The sequence below is a fragment of the Pygoscelis adeliae genome, unplaced genomic scaffold (genome assembly GCF_000699105.1).
Source record: "Pygoscelis adeliae isolate BGI_AS28 unplaced genomic scaffold, ASM69910v1 Scaffold10, whole genome shotgun sequence".
In the NCBI taxonomy this organism is placed as follows: Eukaryota; Metazoa; Chordata; class Aves; order Sphenisciformes; family Spheniscidae; genus Pygoscelis; species Pygoscelis adeliae.
Window position 1 is genome coordinate 9,938,740 of NW_008824053.1, and position 16,338 is coordinate 9,955,077.

The 16,338-nt window shown below is 35.3% G+C and overlaps 1 protein-coding gene across 1 annotated transcript in view; it reads left to right on the forward strand.

Moving 5' to 3' along the window:
* Window positions 1–16,338, forward strand: part of USP33 (ubiquitin specific peptidase 33) — a 38,075-nt gene that overhangs the window by 8,877 nt on the left and 12,860 nt on the right. Inside the window, exons 6-17 of the mRNA XM_009333842.1 lie at window positions 94–193; window positions 2,735–2,804; window positions 4,136–4,249; window positions 4,995–5,073; window positions 7,246–7,666; window positions 8,081–8,221; window positions 11,080–11,192; window positions 12,508–12,680; window positions 12,792–12,886; window positions 13,472–13,505; window positions 14,338–14,383; window positions 15,119–15,299. Of these exons, the coding sequence (XP_009332117.1) occupies window positions 94–193; window positions 2,735–2,804; window positions 4,136–4,249; window positions 4,995–5,073; window positions 7,246–7,666; window positions 8,081–8,221; window positions 11,080–11,192; window positions 12,508–12,680; window positions 12,792–12,886; window positions 13,472–13,505; window positions 14,338–14,383; window positions 15,119–15,299 (1,567 nt within the window). The remainder of the gene's footprint in view (window positions 1–93; window positions 194–2,734; window positions 2,805–4,135; window positions 4,250–4,994; window positions 5,074–7,245; window positions 7,667–8,080; window positions 8,222–11,079; window positions 11,193–12,507; window positions 12,681–12,791; window positions 12,887–13,471; window positions 13,506–14,337; window positions 14,384–15,118; window positions 15,300–16,338) is intronic.

The window sequence follows — 16,338 nt, forward strand, 5'->3', positions numbered from 1 at the left end:
CCTAGATTTGTTGGTGAAATTATATGTAAGCTCAATTAAGAGGAAAATTGACAAATACAAGTAAATATACTTTTTTCTTTTTCTCTTCATAAGGATTTTAAAATACCTAGTAATCCCACGCTGAAGATTCCGCTAGCAGCTGTATTTGATGACTTAGACATAGAAGTGGAAGAAGATGAGTTAAAGACTAGAGGTAATAAAAGCAAAATCCAGTGCTTTATTGCCCTTTATCACATGTGTATATCTCCAAGTCTGTTCTCCAGCTATATACTAGTTCTCTTCTAAGTGGAACTGTTTCCTGTTCTGCTCCAGCTAAGATGTTTATTTTTAGTTTCACCTTTATTGCAGCAATCTTTACTTACCTTCAGAGGAAAGGCTGCAGTAATAAATGTAGTGCACCCATGCAAGCAGCAACAAAAATAAGAAAGCATGTTGGAGTAATGTTTAGTGTAGCTGATGTTCCATCCACTCTGGTAAAAGTAGTTTTTTATAAAATCTGTTCTAATGTTTTCTTCTATCCTGAAAGGTTCCTGATTTGAATGCTTTCCTGCATTTTGGGTAACCCTTTTCTAAGCCTGTAGTATCCCAGTACGGGTTTTGGTTTTTTTTGTTTTCTCCTTTTCAGTAATGGATTTCATGCACTGCCAAACTTTCTGGTATAAAAGGTTACCCCACCCTAATATTAAACTATTGTAAAGATGAAAATGAGAATGGATGAAACCCCAAACAGTGAAGCCTTAATTTCTCATTTCATGAGAGAACGTAATAATTATTATTTCTTTCAAGTCTCAAATTGGTACTGACCATTTTAAAAAGGATATGTGTGTTTGTTAGTAAAGAAAATATTTCTAACTACCATTTTCTCAGAAAAATCTGACCAGCAGATTGTTAAGCTGTTGTTTTTGAGATGCCAGTGCATATGTCAAGGCAGTTTGTTTTCCATCAGTGATGATAAAAGAGTTATTCTAATTTATGGATCTCACTTCTTTACTCATGAACTACCAGCTTTGCCTCTCCTAAGTCTGCTGGCATTGGCCAGAAAACCTACTTTGCCCCTTCTGTTGTCTGGCACGGTCTTTCTGGATATGTCACCACCCCACTAATTTGCCATCTGCCCTTAAATCATTAAACCATGTGTTTTATTCCCTGTTAGTTTCTCCTACCAATGTGTGTATTTGTGTATCTTCTTGTCCTATTAATACTTTTGGGAATGTAACTTGTACAAGTAGAATTGCATTAAAGTTCCCAGTAATATGGATGTGACTGCATTAATACATTTCCCAATTTAAAGGAAAAAACTTCTTTAGCTCTGTTTTAACTTTGTTCTTAAAATTTCTTTTGAAATGCTTTTCATGAAGCATACATTAGAATATATCTTTGCAAGAAAAGAAGTCTATTCAGAAACTTTACTTGCAACACTGCAGGCTGGAAAACTGCAGTGAGAGTATCTTCCTGACATATCTTCTGCTGTTAAAAAAAAAATAAAATTAAAAAATCTTATGACTGTTCTTACTTTCCAATTTCAGTAAGAATGACCGTCCTTTTTGTAGCAGAAATTGGAAGGGCAGAATGCAGGTTCAGATGTGGGAAGCAGGACTATATTTCCATTCAGACAGATAGAAGAACCTTTTAAAAGCTTAAAAATGAAGTTCTGTGTATTAGAAAGTTCAACTGAGGTAACCAAACTGTTTTTTAGATGTAAAAGGATTTTCTTAGTGAGTTTTATTTTTCTGCCACAGACTGAAATGATCGGGGTAGTTCCTGTACTTCAAGGATTGCATAGAGCCAACGGTGTTGATTGCTGAATATTTTAAGTTTTCCAATCTTCCTGATTCTTTGCTTATAAGTGTTACTGTTTTCTCACACCAAAAAAAAAAAATATTTTGAAATTAATTACTTCATTAATTTAACACTTTAGTAGCTATGAATAGCAAGTATTTCAGATTAATTTTTGGTTAAACCACGACAATTGAGATCACATGATAATTATGACTTGTTTAAATAGCCTCTCCTCAAATATTTAGAGAGCATTTTTCATTACTCCATAATCACTGAAAGAATATATGTTAAACATAACTTTTATGTGTGTGGAAAAACTCTGTGGATATCAGTGAAGAAAGTAAACAATCAGGGCTTGAAAATAAATTCTGTGGGGAAGTCTAAACTGAGCAATCTGTATAAAAATAAGGGTATATAATTGGCATAGAAAAAGACTGATGGTAGGTAATTATAATTCTGATTCTGGGGTAATCACATGCTGAGTAGGTTTTGAGTATTTAGTGTAATCTGACTACTAGTATGAACTTGAGACAGAAGAATGAAATCTTCCTTGAGAAGCTTTTGGTAATATGATTAAAGGTTACCAATGCAGCATAGCAACAATTTAGCTGAACAGGTAAATCATTAAGTTCAAGTAAAACTTAAATATTGATAAACATATTTTAAATTACAATCTGCAGCTGTCATAAAACATCAAAAGTTAGTACGATGAAATACAATCTACTTGTCTGAAGTGTTTTAGTCAGCCAAAATCAAAACACTGAATTACTTCTTCTAGTTAGATTAGTATTCGTTTAGGAGACCTATGTTTCTTTTAGTAACAACTCTGCATTATAATTAGCATCAGAAGTGTTACACGAGTATTTTAATTAGTACATATTTGCTAGGAATTATTTTCCTTAATATGTCTTGTATTTGATTAACAGATTTGCTGAATATTCATTCTGTTTTTCAGGTCTAACAGGATTAAAAAATATTGGAAACACTTGTTACATGAATGCAGCTTTACAAGCTCTTTCCAACTGGTAAGGAAAATGGTTGTAAATGTAATTTTATATTTGCTTGTACATGCATTTTCTCAAGATGACTGAAGGATTTTGGAGGGCTGCACTACCATGGAAGATGATGTGTATTTGTTAAATCCCAATCTTATATAGTACAAACAATTGTGTCACTGATAGGAAAAAAAAAAGTATTATGGTATATGGGCTACTCAGCTTTTTCCCTGTTTCATTCTAATTCCTCACTGTCCTAAATAAAAATACACGTGGTTCTAGAAATTAGAAGAAAATCTGATAAAAGCTATTAAATTTGTGCGGGGTTTTTTTCTGCTACAGAAGAAATCAAAGGAAATGCATAAGAATAAACCCTAATTAAAAAAAAGAGACATGTTAAGATCAAAAGGTCCAAATTCAGTCCTTGCAAACAATGCATCTGGGACATTCTATGCTAAATCATCCTAGGAACGGCTAGAATACAAGATCTTCTCTTCCCATGGGGATACCAGACAAGTTCACGAAGGAGAAATCTGCAAAAGCTGAAGAGATAAAAACACTATCCAACTCTGAAGTTTCTTGCACTCAAAATGGTTAGGTGGGAACAGTACTTGAGCATGTATCATATTTGCTTACCGTATGCATCTGCTTTTGGCTGCAATCCAAGACAGGATACAGGGCTAAATAGACCTCGCTGAGATCCTTTGTTGAGGGAGAGGAGAACTGAGGCAAATCTCTCTAGAAGGTAAAGAAGTGGATAAGGCATTTAATCATGAGGAAACGATTCTGTTGAGAAATGCCAAATTTTGCAAGTATGCTGGGGTATCTCCTTTCTTGGATAAAAATCGGTCCAATCTGTATGAGGGATTATGACTTCAAAAGGGGGGTTGAAGGGAGAGAAGTGAGAGAGTATGTGAGTTGGCAACACTGCATGGAGTAAACAGATAAATAATCATTTAAGTATGAATTATTTACCTACAAACATCATGTGGCACTATTGGATTCTAGAGAAAAGAAGATTTGTTTAAGATGCTATTTATGGACTAGGCTTATGGTGATTGTTGCTGTAGTGGTACATGTGTACTTCTGTGATGGCTAGTAGGAATTGCCTTGAATTTGAATCCCATTAGACAATCTGGTGCTTTAACAAATGTCATAATATGTTTGAGGAGCAGTGTTTCTGTACTGCTGAAGTTGTCCTACTAGGAAATGTTTGGTTGCAGCATTTAAGGATGCAGGAAACGGAATTGTTCAATTACATAATAGTATTACTTTTTTTTTAAATAATACTGTATGAAATGCGGATTTCCTCTTGTATTTTAACAACCTGAAAAAAATACTGTTTTCTTCTTTTTAATCAGCCCACCCTTGACGCACTTTTTTCTTGACTGTGGAGGCTTAGCCCGAACAGATAAGAAACCGGCAATTTGTAAAAGTTACCTCAAGCTGATGACGGAACTCTGGCACAAAAGCAGGTATTGCATCATTTTGGTGATGAAATGATTATAAATAAACTCCAGAGTCATGAAGGATGCATTAATCTGTCCTAGGTTCCTAATTTTTATTTTGTGTGTATCACAGAATTACTCTTACAAATTAAGGAAGGAAAGACTAACTTGCAGGATTTAAACACTCCTTATAATCTGTTCTTTTCCATATCTACCAAAGATAGGACAAATAATTGATGTAAATTGTAGTAAAGAAGATCTGACAAGAAACAGATGATAAACACTACACAAAGTAGCATTAAGCTTTTAAAAATAAGTTTATATCTGGCAGAAATACATCTAAACCGTTTAACTACTTTATCTTCTGTGTCCTTCATTCTGTATCAATGTTTTATCAACTTCTCTTATTTCCTTATATGGAATTTCTGTTATCTCTGTCTAAGAAAATACTTCAAAATATAAGTACAAAGGTAAAGAAACAGTAATTGTGCGTAGTGCCATGAGTATGTCTGATTTGTCATCTGATTCTCTGACAAGAAATGTGGCATAAAATTCCTGATACAGTCTCTATTTCTGTTGGATGACAGATTTTTAAAAAATTGTTAATTATTCAATACCAATATTATGTTTGGTTAAGATTAATATTATTGGTGTTAGACGTGTTATAGTTCAGTTGCAGGTAAAATTATGATCCCAGTAGAGATAGAAAATTCCACTTAAATGCTTGCTTTTTTATGTGTATTCATATATTTGAAACTTTTTTTTTCTTTAGGCCTGGTTCTGTTGTTCCTACTGGTTTATTTCAAGGAATTAAAACTGTTAATCCAACATTTCGAGGCTACTCTCAACAGGTAAAACTTTATGGCTTAGGCAGATCTAAAAGACATCAGAAAGTTATCTCTTATTTTTAAATTTAAATGCTTAAGATACCATGCTTCCTGTATTTGTTTAAAGCAAGTGCAACATAAACTTTAGTTTATATGCTTCAAATGTAGATCATCTGAAACTGGACCATCAACAGTTAAATCAGGTTTTATGTTTGTTTATATCAGATTCTTGAAAGGCCTTCAACTTCTGAGAATAATTCCTTTTCCCTTGTTTCAGGAAAACTAAAATAATACGTATCTAAAACTTTCTTTTGTGTGAAATAATGCTGCTAATATTTGAGCAGTCCCAGAAAACAAAATAAAGGTGTTCAAAAATAAAAAAGAATGTAATACACGTTTTAATATTCATCTGCCAGTTATGTTTTTTAAAAAATTAAATACACCGTATCGAATTTTCATTTAGTAGCTTTGAAAAAACCCCCACAGTTTTGTGTTTCGTAAGCAGTATTGTGGGAACTGTAAGTTGGTAACTGGTTAAAGAGGCATGGATTATTATATAGTAAAGACATTCTTCAGCTGATACTTCATATAGTATCTTGCTGCATTCATACAGTTTGCAGTACTTTATTAAAAGGTTTTGGGCTAGAGGAAAAACTTAAACCCTGTAATTAGAAACGCTTACTAATATCTTCCAGGAATCTGCTGTTATTCAAAGGAATTTTGCTGTTTCAGTTAGTGTGTTTCATATTTGTGGAGTGGAGGATTAGAACACATGTTCTAATGTTCAAATGCTGCATGTAGCTGTAAAGTAAATGTTTAAATAGTAATCTCAATGTTTTTTAGTTTACTTATGAATTTCTTAAGAGCCACATGAATTTCTGGAAAAGTAGAAATCAATCGTGATAACCAAAAAGAAACTGTATGGAAGCTTGGTTCTTGCAGCTTTGAACACTGATGAGAATGTCTTTTTCCATGCAGACCAACACTTAATGAGAACCTTTTTAGGTCCTGCCTGGATCACACTTCAGTTGTATGTTTAGTAGGTTTCATGGCAACAATTAAAACAAAGCAGGTCTTCCATGACCAACACTCTCCTCTTGCCCAGCCTCGCTAGTTGGGCAGCCAGTTGGGTAACTATGTCCAATATTCAGGGAGAAAAAGGAATTCTTTTGCTCAGTGAAGAATGTTTATCAGTTAATCTGTGTCTCAAGGTTTGAGTCATCTTTTTTTTTTTTTTTTAAAAAAGGATTACCAGCAAATAGGCATATTAGATTTTTTTTTTTTTAATTACCCAACCCCAAAACTCAAATCTGACAGTTGTAGTTTTAAAGGAAAAAAAAAAGTTTTCTAGTCAGCAGTTGTGAGCTTAATAAGTAATTGCTATTATGGATGGGAATGTTGAGCAGCAAAAATTATTATTATGAACAACCAAAATACAAAAGGAAAACAGAAGAAAATAGAAGCAGTAGTAGTTGCCAAGAAGAAGCTGTTGTTTTCTCCCATGCTTGCTTTATTAGATATTCTCTATTGCCAGGAACCAAGCTGCTGCGTGGATTGTTGAAATTTGGTGACTTTTAAGATATTTCCAAACACGTATTAGACTTGTAGTAATACTTGACAGCTCTTTGTGGAAACACTTATAGTTGAGGAATCTTGTCCAGGCTTGAGAAGAAGAATAAGATCTTGTTGACAGTATGATGCAATTGGAAAGACGGGCTAAGTACATCATACTTTTTAATAAAGTACTTCCATGCCCAGTGAAAGCAAGGCTCTGATTGCTTTGCTGAAGATGCTGCATAAGCGTTTGAAAAACTGTCCCTAAAATGTTCCATTACCAGTAAAACTGGAGTCTGACCACACTGTTGGTAGTTGCTTGAGTTACTTTTATCATTCATGTAAGCTATGGCAGTAGTTTTGTTAAAGTTGTTGAAATAAGCTTTTTGGGAATTGAATTGTTTTGGAGGAAACTTGTATAGTAAGATTACTTGTGACATGCAAGAAATGGTTGCAGGAAACAAATATGTGGTCTGGAAATGAAATATCTTTTGAACATTAGACCTGGGACAGAGGAATTTACCTTATTCTTCAATAGCCAGCTGTAGCTTTCATTTTAGTGATCTGTATCTTTTCCTGCTATGACTTTAATATCTTCCAAAGAAAATGGAATAATATTGTAGAACTTGTTTAAAATCCTAGGATGCACAAGAATTTTTGCGTTGTCTAATGGATTTGCTTCATGAAGAACTTAAAGAACCAGTTGTAGAACTGGAAGATGCCCAGCCTATGAGTGTTGAAGAGAGTATGGAAGAAGACAAGAGCCAGTCAGATGTAGGCTTTCAGCCCTGTGAATCCTGTGGTACCTGTGATAAAACAGAAAACGATGCTATTTTCAAACCTGTCTTAGAGGATCCTGCAGAGACAACCATGTTAATTCAGGATGATGATAACAACTCAATCACGTCCAAAGATTGGCAGAAAGAAAAAATAACAAACCACAAGCTTAAACGAGCAAATTCTATGGAAGACTTGGAAAAAGACACAAATGCTGCTTCAGAGACCACTGAATTTTTAAATAATCAAGGAACTGTCAAAGTACAGATACACAGCAGATTCTCAGGTAATGCATTACTAAGGTGCAACTGAAATAGTCAAATTCTTAGCCAGGATATCTGTGTGAGTGGAAATGAGTTGTAGAATACACTAGAGAGGTGTAAGTCAAATAGAGTAGGTGGATTTACTTGTAAACAATGCACCTTCTTAATTTATTTTTTTCAGTTTAGATGTTCTGAATTCAATTTGAATTCCCTTGAAAAGCTAAAGATTTGTACTGGGTAAGGTTTCAGATAACCCAGAAGAGTGGGGGTTTTTGGTTTTGTTCTTAACTTAGATATGTGAATTGAAATGGTGCTTCATTCCTAAATGTCCAGTGACCTGACAGTGTGGTTAAATAAACTACATAACTATTGTGTCTGTTCATTCTGCGGTACATTTTTTGGTAGAATTTATGAAATAATGCAAATATTCATTCCAGAGTACATCAGTGATGTCCACATGAATGATATATCTGCAGCCCAAACCCCATCATCAAATGAAGGGATGAACACACGCTTATCAAACAGTCCTCCAAAATCATTCTCATCGTGCTCTTCACTGGCACCAGTCCACAAAAAAGGTATAGTCCCTTTATTTTCTCCCTCCTGGTACTGAATTGCTCTGTATTACAGTTTTCATTTTGTTGCGTCTTGTGTAGCAATGCAATGTTGTTCTTAGGATTTTTTTTATCCCCTATCCCCAGTGGGGAGAGGGAGCATTGTGTAAGCTGGACATATAGTAAGACTCCCTTTACTTCTGTCAAATTCTGATTCTTTTGAAGGATGAACAGTGTTTGCCTCTGCTTTGGGAGGGTGGAATAATATTTTTAGACAACTTTCTCCATTGCATTGATTTGGGGAGAGGGAAAACGTGGGAGAAGTTAAGTACCCACAGAAAGGTAATGCTTTTCAGAGAACACGCACATTGGTTCTTCGAAGCAGAAGTTCAATAAGTCAACATTTTAGTTTATATGTGTACCTATACTGTAGATAGACTTGTAAATGCTAGCTCCTTTCTGGTTTTTACTGTCTTTGCGGTGTAGAGTATTTCTTTTGGCACTTTCCACAGTATGATATGTTTAACAGCATCCAGAATGTTTAGACTTTTATTGCCTTTAGATACAAGACAGTGCAGCTTTAGGGCACAGGGAATAATATATGGTCTTTTTTCATTTTTTGCCCTTATTTGTCTAACAGTACACTATTTTAATAAAAGCTCATCTTTTGGAACATGCTTTTAAGGCTAGTATTAAACCAAAACAAAAAACTCCCACAACGTTAATATTGTGATCCTCTTTCATTCAACAGGCTCTCCAGGATTAAGTTCTGAAAACGTTCACATTATCCTTTTAATGCTTTAGCGTTGGTATTGAATGACAATGCTTTAATGGACTTAAATCATTGACCTCCTTGGCTCATTTGTTCAGCAGTTTTGACACTGCATCTGTGCTAGTCTCCAGTTTTGGCTTCACTGTTAGAGGAAGGTTTTAGACAAACTGAAGTGAGTCTATCAGAAGAGGTACTAGGTGGCTGGAGCCTGTCGTGTACAAGGGGAGGCTGAGAGAGCTGGGTCTGTTCAGCTTGGAGAAGGAAAGGCTAAAGGGGAACTGTTGCTGTCATCAGCATTATGGGTGGTTATATAGAAGGCAGAGCCAGACTGTTCTTGAAGCCATGCAGCAAATAGAAATGGAAGCAAGTTGCAGAAAGGAAAACTTCCATTGGATGGAAGGAAGAAAAATCTTTCCATTGAGTAGTTGAATACTGGAACGGAGGCAGGAGCCCAGAGGTACCACAAGGTTCCTGGAGATGGATATTCCAAAGTTCAACTAGAGCTGCTTTGAACAGACCGTACCAGCTGATAGCCAAAGATCTCTTCCAATCTAGACTACTGATTTTTGTCACTTCCTAATAATTTAACTCTTGGTCATCTTCATTGAGTACTGAGGGAACAGATATGTATGCAGTAGAACTGACTATGGGAGTAGTGTGGCAGCCATTTGCAAGCTCACAAGGTGGGTTTTTTATTGGGGTTTGGGTTTTTTTTTTTTTAATTCTCCATAATGCTAGGGGAATTCCCTAGTGTGCCAGGACTTGTGCCTGGGGACTAATACCTAATTACAACACACCTATTCCCTTCTTCTCTTCCATTTCCCCCTTGCTGAAAGCACGTGCTATCTGTTGGGTGCCACAATTCTAAGATGCCCCTCCTCGTCAGTGTCTTCCATTTCTTCCTACTGTTTGTTAGTGTGGATAAATACAGCACATCCTCCACATTACTGATAAATGAAGACTTTAGAACCATCTTAAAGCAGTTTAGTGGCAAAATAAGTGATTGAAAGGAACCTTAGAGAATTCTGGGCAAAGGGCTGTATGAGGTAGTTTGTGTCTATGATAAATAAAATGTATCTGATGTATTGTGGAAAAGAGGGTTTTTCAGATTACTTCTAACACCTGTTCTTTCTGCTAGAGATACTTTTGAATTCAGACTCTTCTATTATTTTAGACATCTTCCTAGGTATGGGATGATACAGAGACAATATATAATACTGCTGGACAGTAAAGAGACAAGAGTACTTGCTTATGGGGCAAACTCTTCATGTCCAAAGGAGCCTTGGGAGGATGTGTTCTATGTGAAAGACTTATTGGAGTAATCCAGTTTCCTTTTCACTGTAATTATTTCCACATTTCACTGCTTATCTCGTTACTGGCTGTCAGCATTTTGGCAGAGTTTGCCTTTGACTCCTACAAGACTTTTGAGTGGTCTCCTGGGTAATGTACTGACTCCAGAAGAGGTTTTGTGGTCTTCATTTTTAGCCTACCATTCCAGTAATCTGTAGAGCCCAAGAGACTGCTCTGGTGTGTTTACCTAATTAGTAGTGGATTTGGGTGGGAAGCACATGTTACTGGCTTGGAGGGGTTTTTTGGGGTTTTTTTTAATAAGCTGCTGTTAGGCTGGACTCTAGTAGTAAATTTAGTCGTCTTCAACCCACTGTCATCAGTGTTGTGATAAAATAAGCTTGTGTATGAGCTCTTCAGCCTAATGTGATTAAAACTTCCTGGAAAGATGTGATCAAATGAAATGTCAGATAGAATGTGCCTTTTTAAATTTATACCTTGGGGGATTCCTGCCAAGATGAATCTCGTTAGCAGTAGGCTGTAGATTTCAAGACTGGCAGTTTGAGTTTTACTTAAATAGAGGCAAAATCTTCTGGTGTTTGTCCTCCATAAACCGCTTGAGGAACCTACATGAATTGCCTGGTACTAGCAGTAATCTGGTTGTGTAATTTCTAAGAAATATTTAGTAAATAGAAACCAGGGCTTGGTTCATAATTTAATCCTAAATACGCGTGATCTTTAGTTATATTATGCAAAGTTGAAGGAAATCGGAATCCATTGTATCTTGATTTACTTTCAGCATTTTATTTTTGTCATTTTATAGTTTCAACTGTATCATCACCAAAAAGGAAGAAGCGCAAGAAGTACAGGAGTGTTATCTCTGATATATTTGATGGAACTATAATAAGCTCAGTACAGTGCTTGACTTGTGATCGGGTGAGTAAGGAGGGGAAGTTCTAGATTTTAATGTGTTTTTCCCCAATACAGATACTTACAGTTTTACTAATGCAGTCATTCTCTGGTAATTTTATTCTTTTGTGGCAGATTTCCTCAGAAGGTTAGGTTGTTTCATACTTGTTCACTCAAACAGTAATAGCAGCTACTACCAGCACTTTGTGTTTAGACTAGCTTGCTTTCATTGAGCTGGATATTTACTCAGAGCCGAAAAATAACATTTTGAGAATTGGTTTACAGCAAGGATGGAGAAAGAGGCTTGCTCTTCACTTAGGTATGATTAGTTTCTAGTAATGTTCTGAATATTCTAATGCATACCTGCTACTGTCGTAAGTTTTCAGATACATAACGTTACAAAGAAAAGTAAAAGATGGTAGTCCAATTTTACTGCTATAACAGTCTTATCAGGTAGATTGAGGCTAAGAAAATTCTTGTCTTTCAAAAAATCCAGGTGAAGACACTTAATTTAAAGGTTATATGAATCATTAACTGCTTTTTGAAGTTGTCCTCTACTGCAAGATGGGGGCAAATATAGGAGCAGTTGATTTTTTTCTGTACTATTTGCTCATAGAATTACTTAGAACAGCACATGTGATCATTTTAAAAGTCAATTATCTAAACACGTCTAGTGGACCACTTTAGTTTCAAAGCAATAGTATCAAATATTGGATATCCAAATCTTTGCACTGGGGACAAGTTTCTCAACATAAAGTTTAAACCTAACCCTGATGCAGTTGCATGCCCTTACTGCTTCCCTTCCTTTAGATCTAAGAATACCGAGGCCTCAGGGTAATCTGGTGAGCAAGTTCAAAAAACAAGTAAGAATTTTTAAAGTTTGCTTGATGTTTCACTGTGACTATGTGATCACTAAATCCAGCATGGGAGAAAGAAAATGCACAGCTGGGTCTCTTTTGCAGCGGGTCCAGTTACATCAGGTCAAGATAACGTCAAAGTAAAATACTATCAAAACAATGGGCTGAAGCTTTGTGAAACCAGTTTGTATAACAGGAGCCTGAGGCAAAAATCATAGTGCTTTGTATGACTAGTAGGAAGACAAATAACTAATAACGACTTAAAAAAAAAAGTTTCAGTGATAACAATGTGCAAGTTCACTCTAAAATGTTATTTTTTCTTCCTCTTTTAGAAAATGAATTCTTACATCTCCTTATTTATAATTAATTTGCTGCCTAGTGGAATTTTCAACTATACAGTTACTGGTGAACTTTACAGAATTCAATTTAATTGCTTTTTCTCTTCAAGCTTAACTCTGTTTTGTTTCATTTGTTTTCTTCTTTAGCTGTCTGTAACCCTGGAGACCTTTCAGGATCTGTCCTTGCCTATTCCAGGTAAGGAAGATCTTGCTAAACTCCATTCTGCAAGTCATCAGACATCTCTAGTCAAGGCAGGGTCATGTGGAGAAGCATACGCCCCCCAGGGATGGATAGCTTTTTTTATGGAATATTTCAAAAGGTAAATAATATTTACTTTGTTTTATTTATTTATCTATTTTGAAATTCCAGTTTCTGCTCTTCTGGCAGAACATTTGTTGGTTTTCTTTCTTTTCTGTCAATGATGTTTCAGGTTTGTTGTCTCATGTGTTCCTAGCTGGTTTTGGGGTCCAGTTGTAACCTTACAAGATTGTCTTGCTGCCTTTTTCGCCAGAGATGAGCTCAAGGGTAAGAGGTTAATTACATGAACATGTTTCTTTTGGGGTTTTTTCCTCCTATCACAATAAGATGATCAATATCTTCTTAGCTTCATGCAATTAAGCAAAGGCCACCTGTTAGACTGTAATACAGTCATTCCTTGCTCTTATGGGATCATTTATTTCAAAAAGGTAAGCTGCTCGCTCAACTGAATACTTGAGGCAAGAAATGCCCATGAAAGCTGCTTTATAAATGTCAAGTAAATCTGAATTTGGTTTAATGAAATGGTAACAACTGAAGGTTCATAAATTTTCAAAAACCACTATATTAATACTCATTCCCGTAACCTTAATTTGGACATAGTAAATTATTTCCCTTTTAAATTATATAGCATCATCTCTTCAGATTATTCTGTACTGCTTCATAGTTGAAAGCATAAAACCTAGCAAGCTTTCTGTGTAGTTGCTGTGTCAACACTCTTACGACTGTTAAATATTGAATGCAACCTAAAGATAAATTCCCTTGAAACTTTTATATATCAAATGTATGCGCTTGAAGGATAACTATTTGGATTTAGAGAATAATGGCTGTTTTTCGTCTCCCTGATATTTGCAGGTGATAACATGTACAGCTGTGGAAGGTGTAAAAAGTAAGCTGGCTTTTACCTTTGTTTGTTTTAACTTATGTTAATTTGAGTGCTTTAATGCTTCTGTTAGTCAAGAGGCATTTATTTCTATTGGATATGTCACAGTAGTATTAATCTTTTGATACCACCTTGTGTTCTGGCTGTCAGAAATTTAGCATTGCACAGGTGCAGGAGTCAGGAAGCACTGACTCACCGTACGATATTGCAGACCAAATGTGCTTAATTCTTTTTCATGTTCCTTACAATTTTAGACCTTTGTAAATTGTTTTTGATTGACAAAATAAAAGCTTTTAGCCCTCTATATTACTAGCAGGTTTTCACTGATAGGCAGTAGGTCACTTCAGTGTGTTAAATAAATATACTATGGCTTTAAATACTGAAGAACCAAGAAACAGAAGTGGTCTGATGACTGCTCGAAGCCCTTTATAGAAAAGGAGTGTTATTCCTTGCTATATAACTGGTGATCTGCTGTAGGTAATTTCTTAAATAAATCTAGTTGGTTTCTTTTTTTCTATTTTGCTGAATAATCAGCTTTCATGAAGCTTAAAGTTCTTTCCTTTATGCTGAGAGAAACTGTTAGCTAGCTGGAACTTGATTATCTGTGCTTGCTGCTTTGAATTTTTCATCAGTACAGATTGTCTTTTCTTCTGAAGCATCATTGTTTGTATCATTTTGACTACTCCATGTCTAGTCTGCATTCCAGAAGTATTTTGGGTTTACTAATGTAATGCTCAGCTTAGACTTTTGCTGATCTAGCACAATAAAATCAAACCTTTTCAGAACTAATTATTGGTTGTTTTGGGTTTGTTTTGTTTTTTTTTTTTCCTTTGCTTAGGTTAAGAAATGGAGTGAAATTCTGCAAAGTGCAAAAATTTCCTGAGGTACTGTTACTACATGCACTTTAAAGCACTTTTTCTGCATGATTAGGAATGTGGTAAGACTAATGAGTTGCATGGAGTAAATTGTGTTTATAACGTTATATGATGAAAGCATATCTTCATATTGCATTTGTTTAAGAATGTGAGCAACGTTTGATTATTCACCCTGTAAGAAAGTGAACCTTGTACATGAAAAGTAAAGTTAGAAGAATGGGTTTTTTCTATGTTGTTACTGTCAGCCTGCAGAACTTATTTATACTGTAGATCATAGAATTAAATACCACAGCCAGACTAGAAACCTTTTCTGTAAGTAATGCTTGTAACTACATTTTAAAAGTAATCCAATCTTACACTTCAAAACATGAATGGATGGCTGCAATAATCAGGAAGAATTAATGTCCCTTGTGACAAGATTGTGCAGTAGGTGCACTGAGGAAGAGAAAAGGTATGTTGTTCATTGCTGCATCAGTGTTAGTAACTGTTCAGGACTGTTTATACTGTCAGTAAGATAAGTCTTCAATAATTACAAATTCATTTCTAACTCCTTGAGCTGCAATTGATTTAAAAAAAAATAAATAAATCTGTGGAACACAGAGCTTGTGATAGTTGCCTCAGGCCATAGAGACAAGTGATCCTTTTGGGATGATAAAAGGAAAAGATGGCTTGCACAGTGTAGTTATTAAATATCAGATAGCAGCATGTATATTTCTTGAGTCAATCTGTTGATCTTTCTTACAGATACTGTGCATTCATCTCAAAAGATTTAGACATGAACTTATGTTTTCCACAAAAATTGGGACCCATGTATCCTTTCCATTGGAAGGCCTTGATCTTCAGCCTTTCCTTGCAAAGGACAGTCCAGCTCAAATAGTGACTTATGATCTCCTGTCTGTCATCTGCCATCATGGAACTGCCAGCAGTAAGTATGAGGTTGATTGTTTTGTCTTTGCAGTTGATAGTCACATCAGCAGTTCTGTTTAAGGATGATATCCATATACTGAAGGGTAAATAGATGAACATTGGTAATTATAATGTGAAAGATAAATGCTGTGATTTTTACCTTGAACCATAAGATGGCTTGCTCTTTAAGAGTTGACACATCTTTGAAATTATATGGCATACCTAAATAAAATTGTAGGTGGGAAAAAAATTAACAGATCCTGGAATATTAAGTAAAAACACTATATGCACTATTGAAAGTGAACGGTATAAATGTACAAATAATGTTACATGCCAGCAGATGACCAGTTGATCGGCTGTTCTAAACAGCTGTTGTTTGTCTAGAGTTTTGATGCTTTGTATGCCTTATTTTTTTGGAAAGAGTTCACAAAGCACCACAAAGATGCCAGTAATTTTTTAAAAGTTGTTCTCTTGATTGATCGCTGCCAGTTAACCCCAAAACAGGCAGTAACTGCCACTTATGGGTAGTGATGAGTAGCTATATGTCAAGCTTGTTCCTGCCCAAGTGCTTTCAGTATTTATAAGATTTGGAAAATAGGAGAAAGAAAAGTTTGAAGCGAGAAACTTCATAGACTTTTACAGAAGTTACTCACCCCCTCCTACTCCCTAAACTTGAGGTATCCATTGTTTAGATGAAGTTGTTTCCATTTTTTCTGGATGCTTTTTCATCTTCAGTTTAGTGCTTGCTGAATGATGCTTCTCGTAATCAGTTTAGTGGATACTTGCTTATTTAATTATTGACAGTTGAATATGTATTTAAAAATAGTAATAATTTAAAATATATTATAAATAGTCTTCAAAACACAGTTAAGTATGGTCTTGAGATCATGTAGCCGTTACACATCTATGCTAATTTCTATTATAAAGCATACAAAGATTTGAAGAGAGTTCACTGTGGAAATTGATTAGGGTAAATTGTTCAGACAGTCTTACTCTGATTTGAATATCATGGTTCAGGAGTACATTAGACAACAAACTGTTTGAAGAGTTCAAGAATA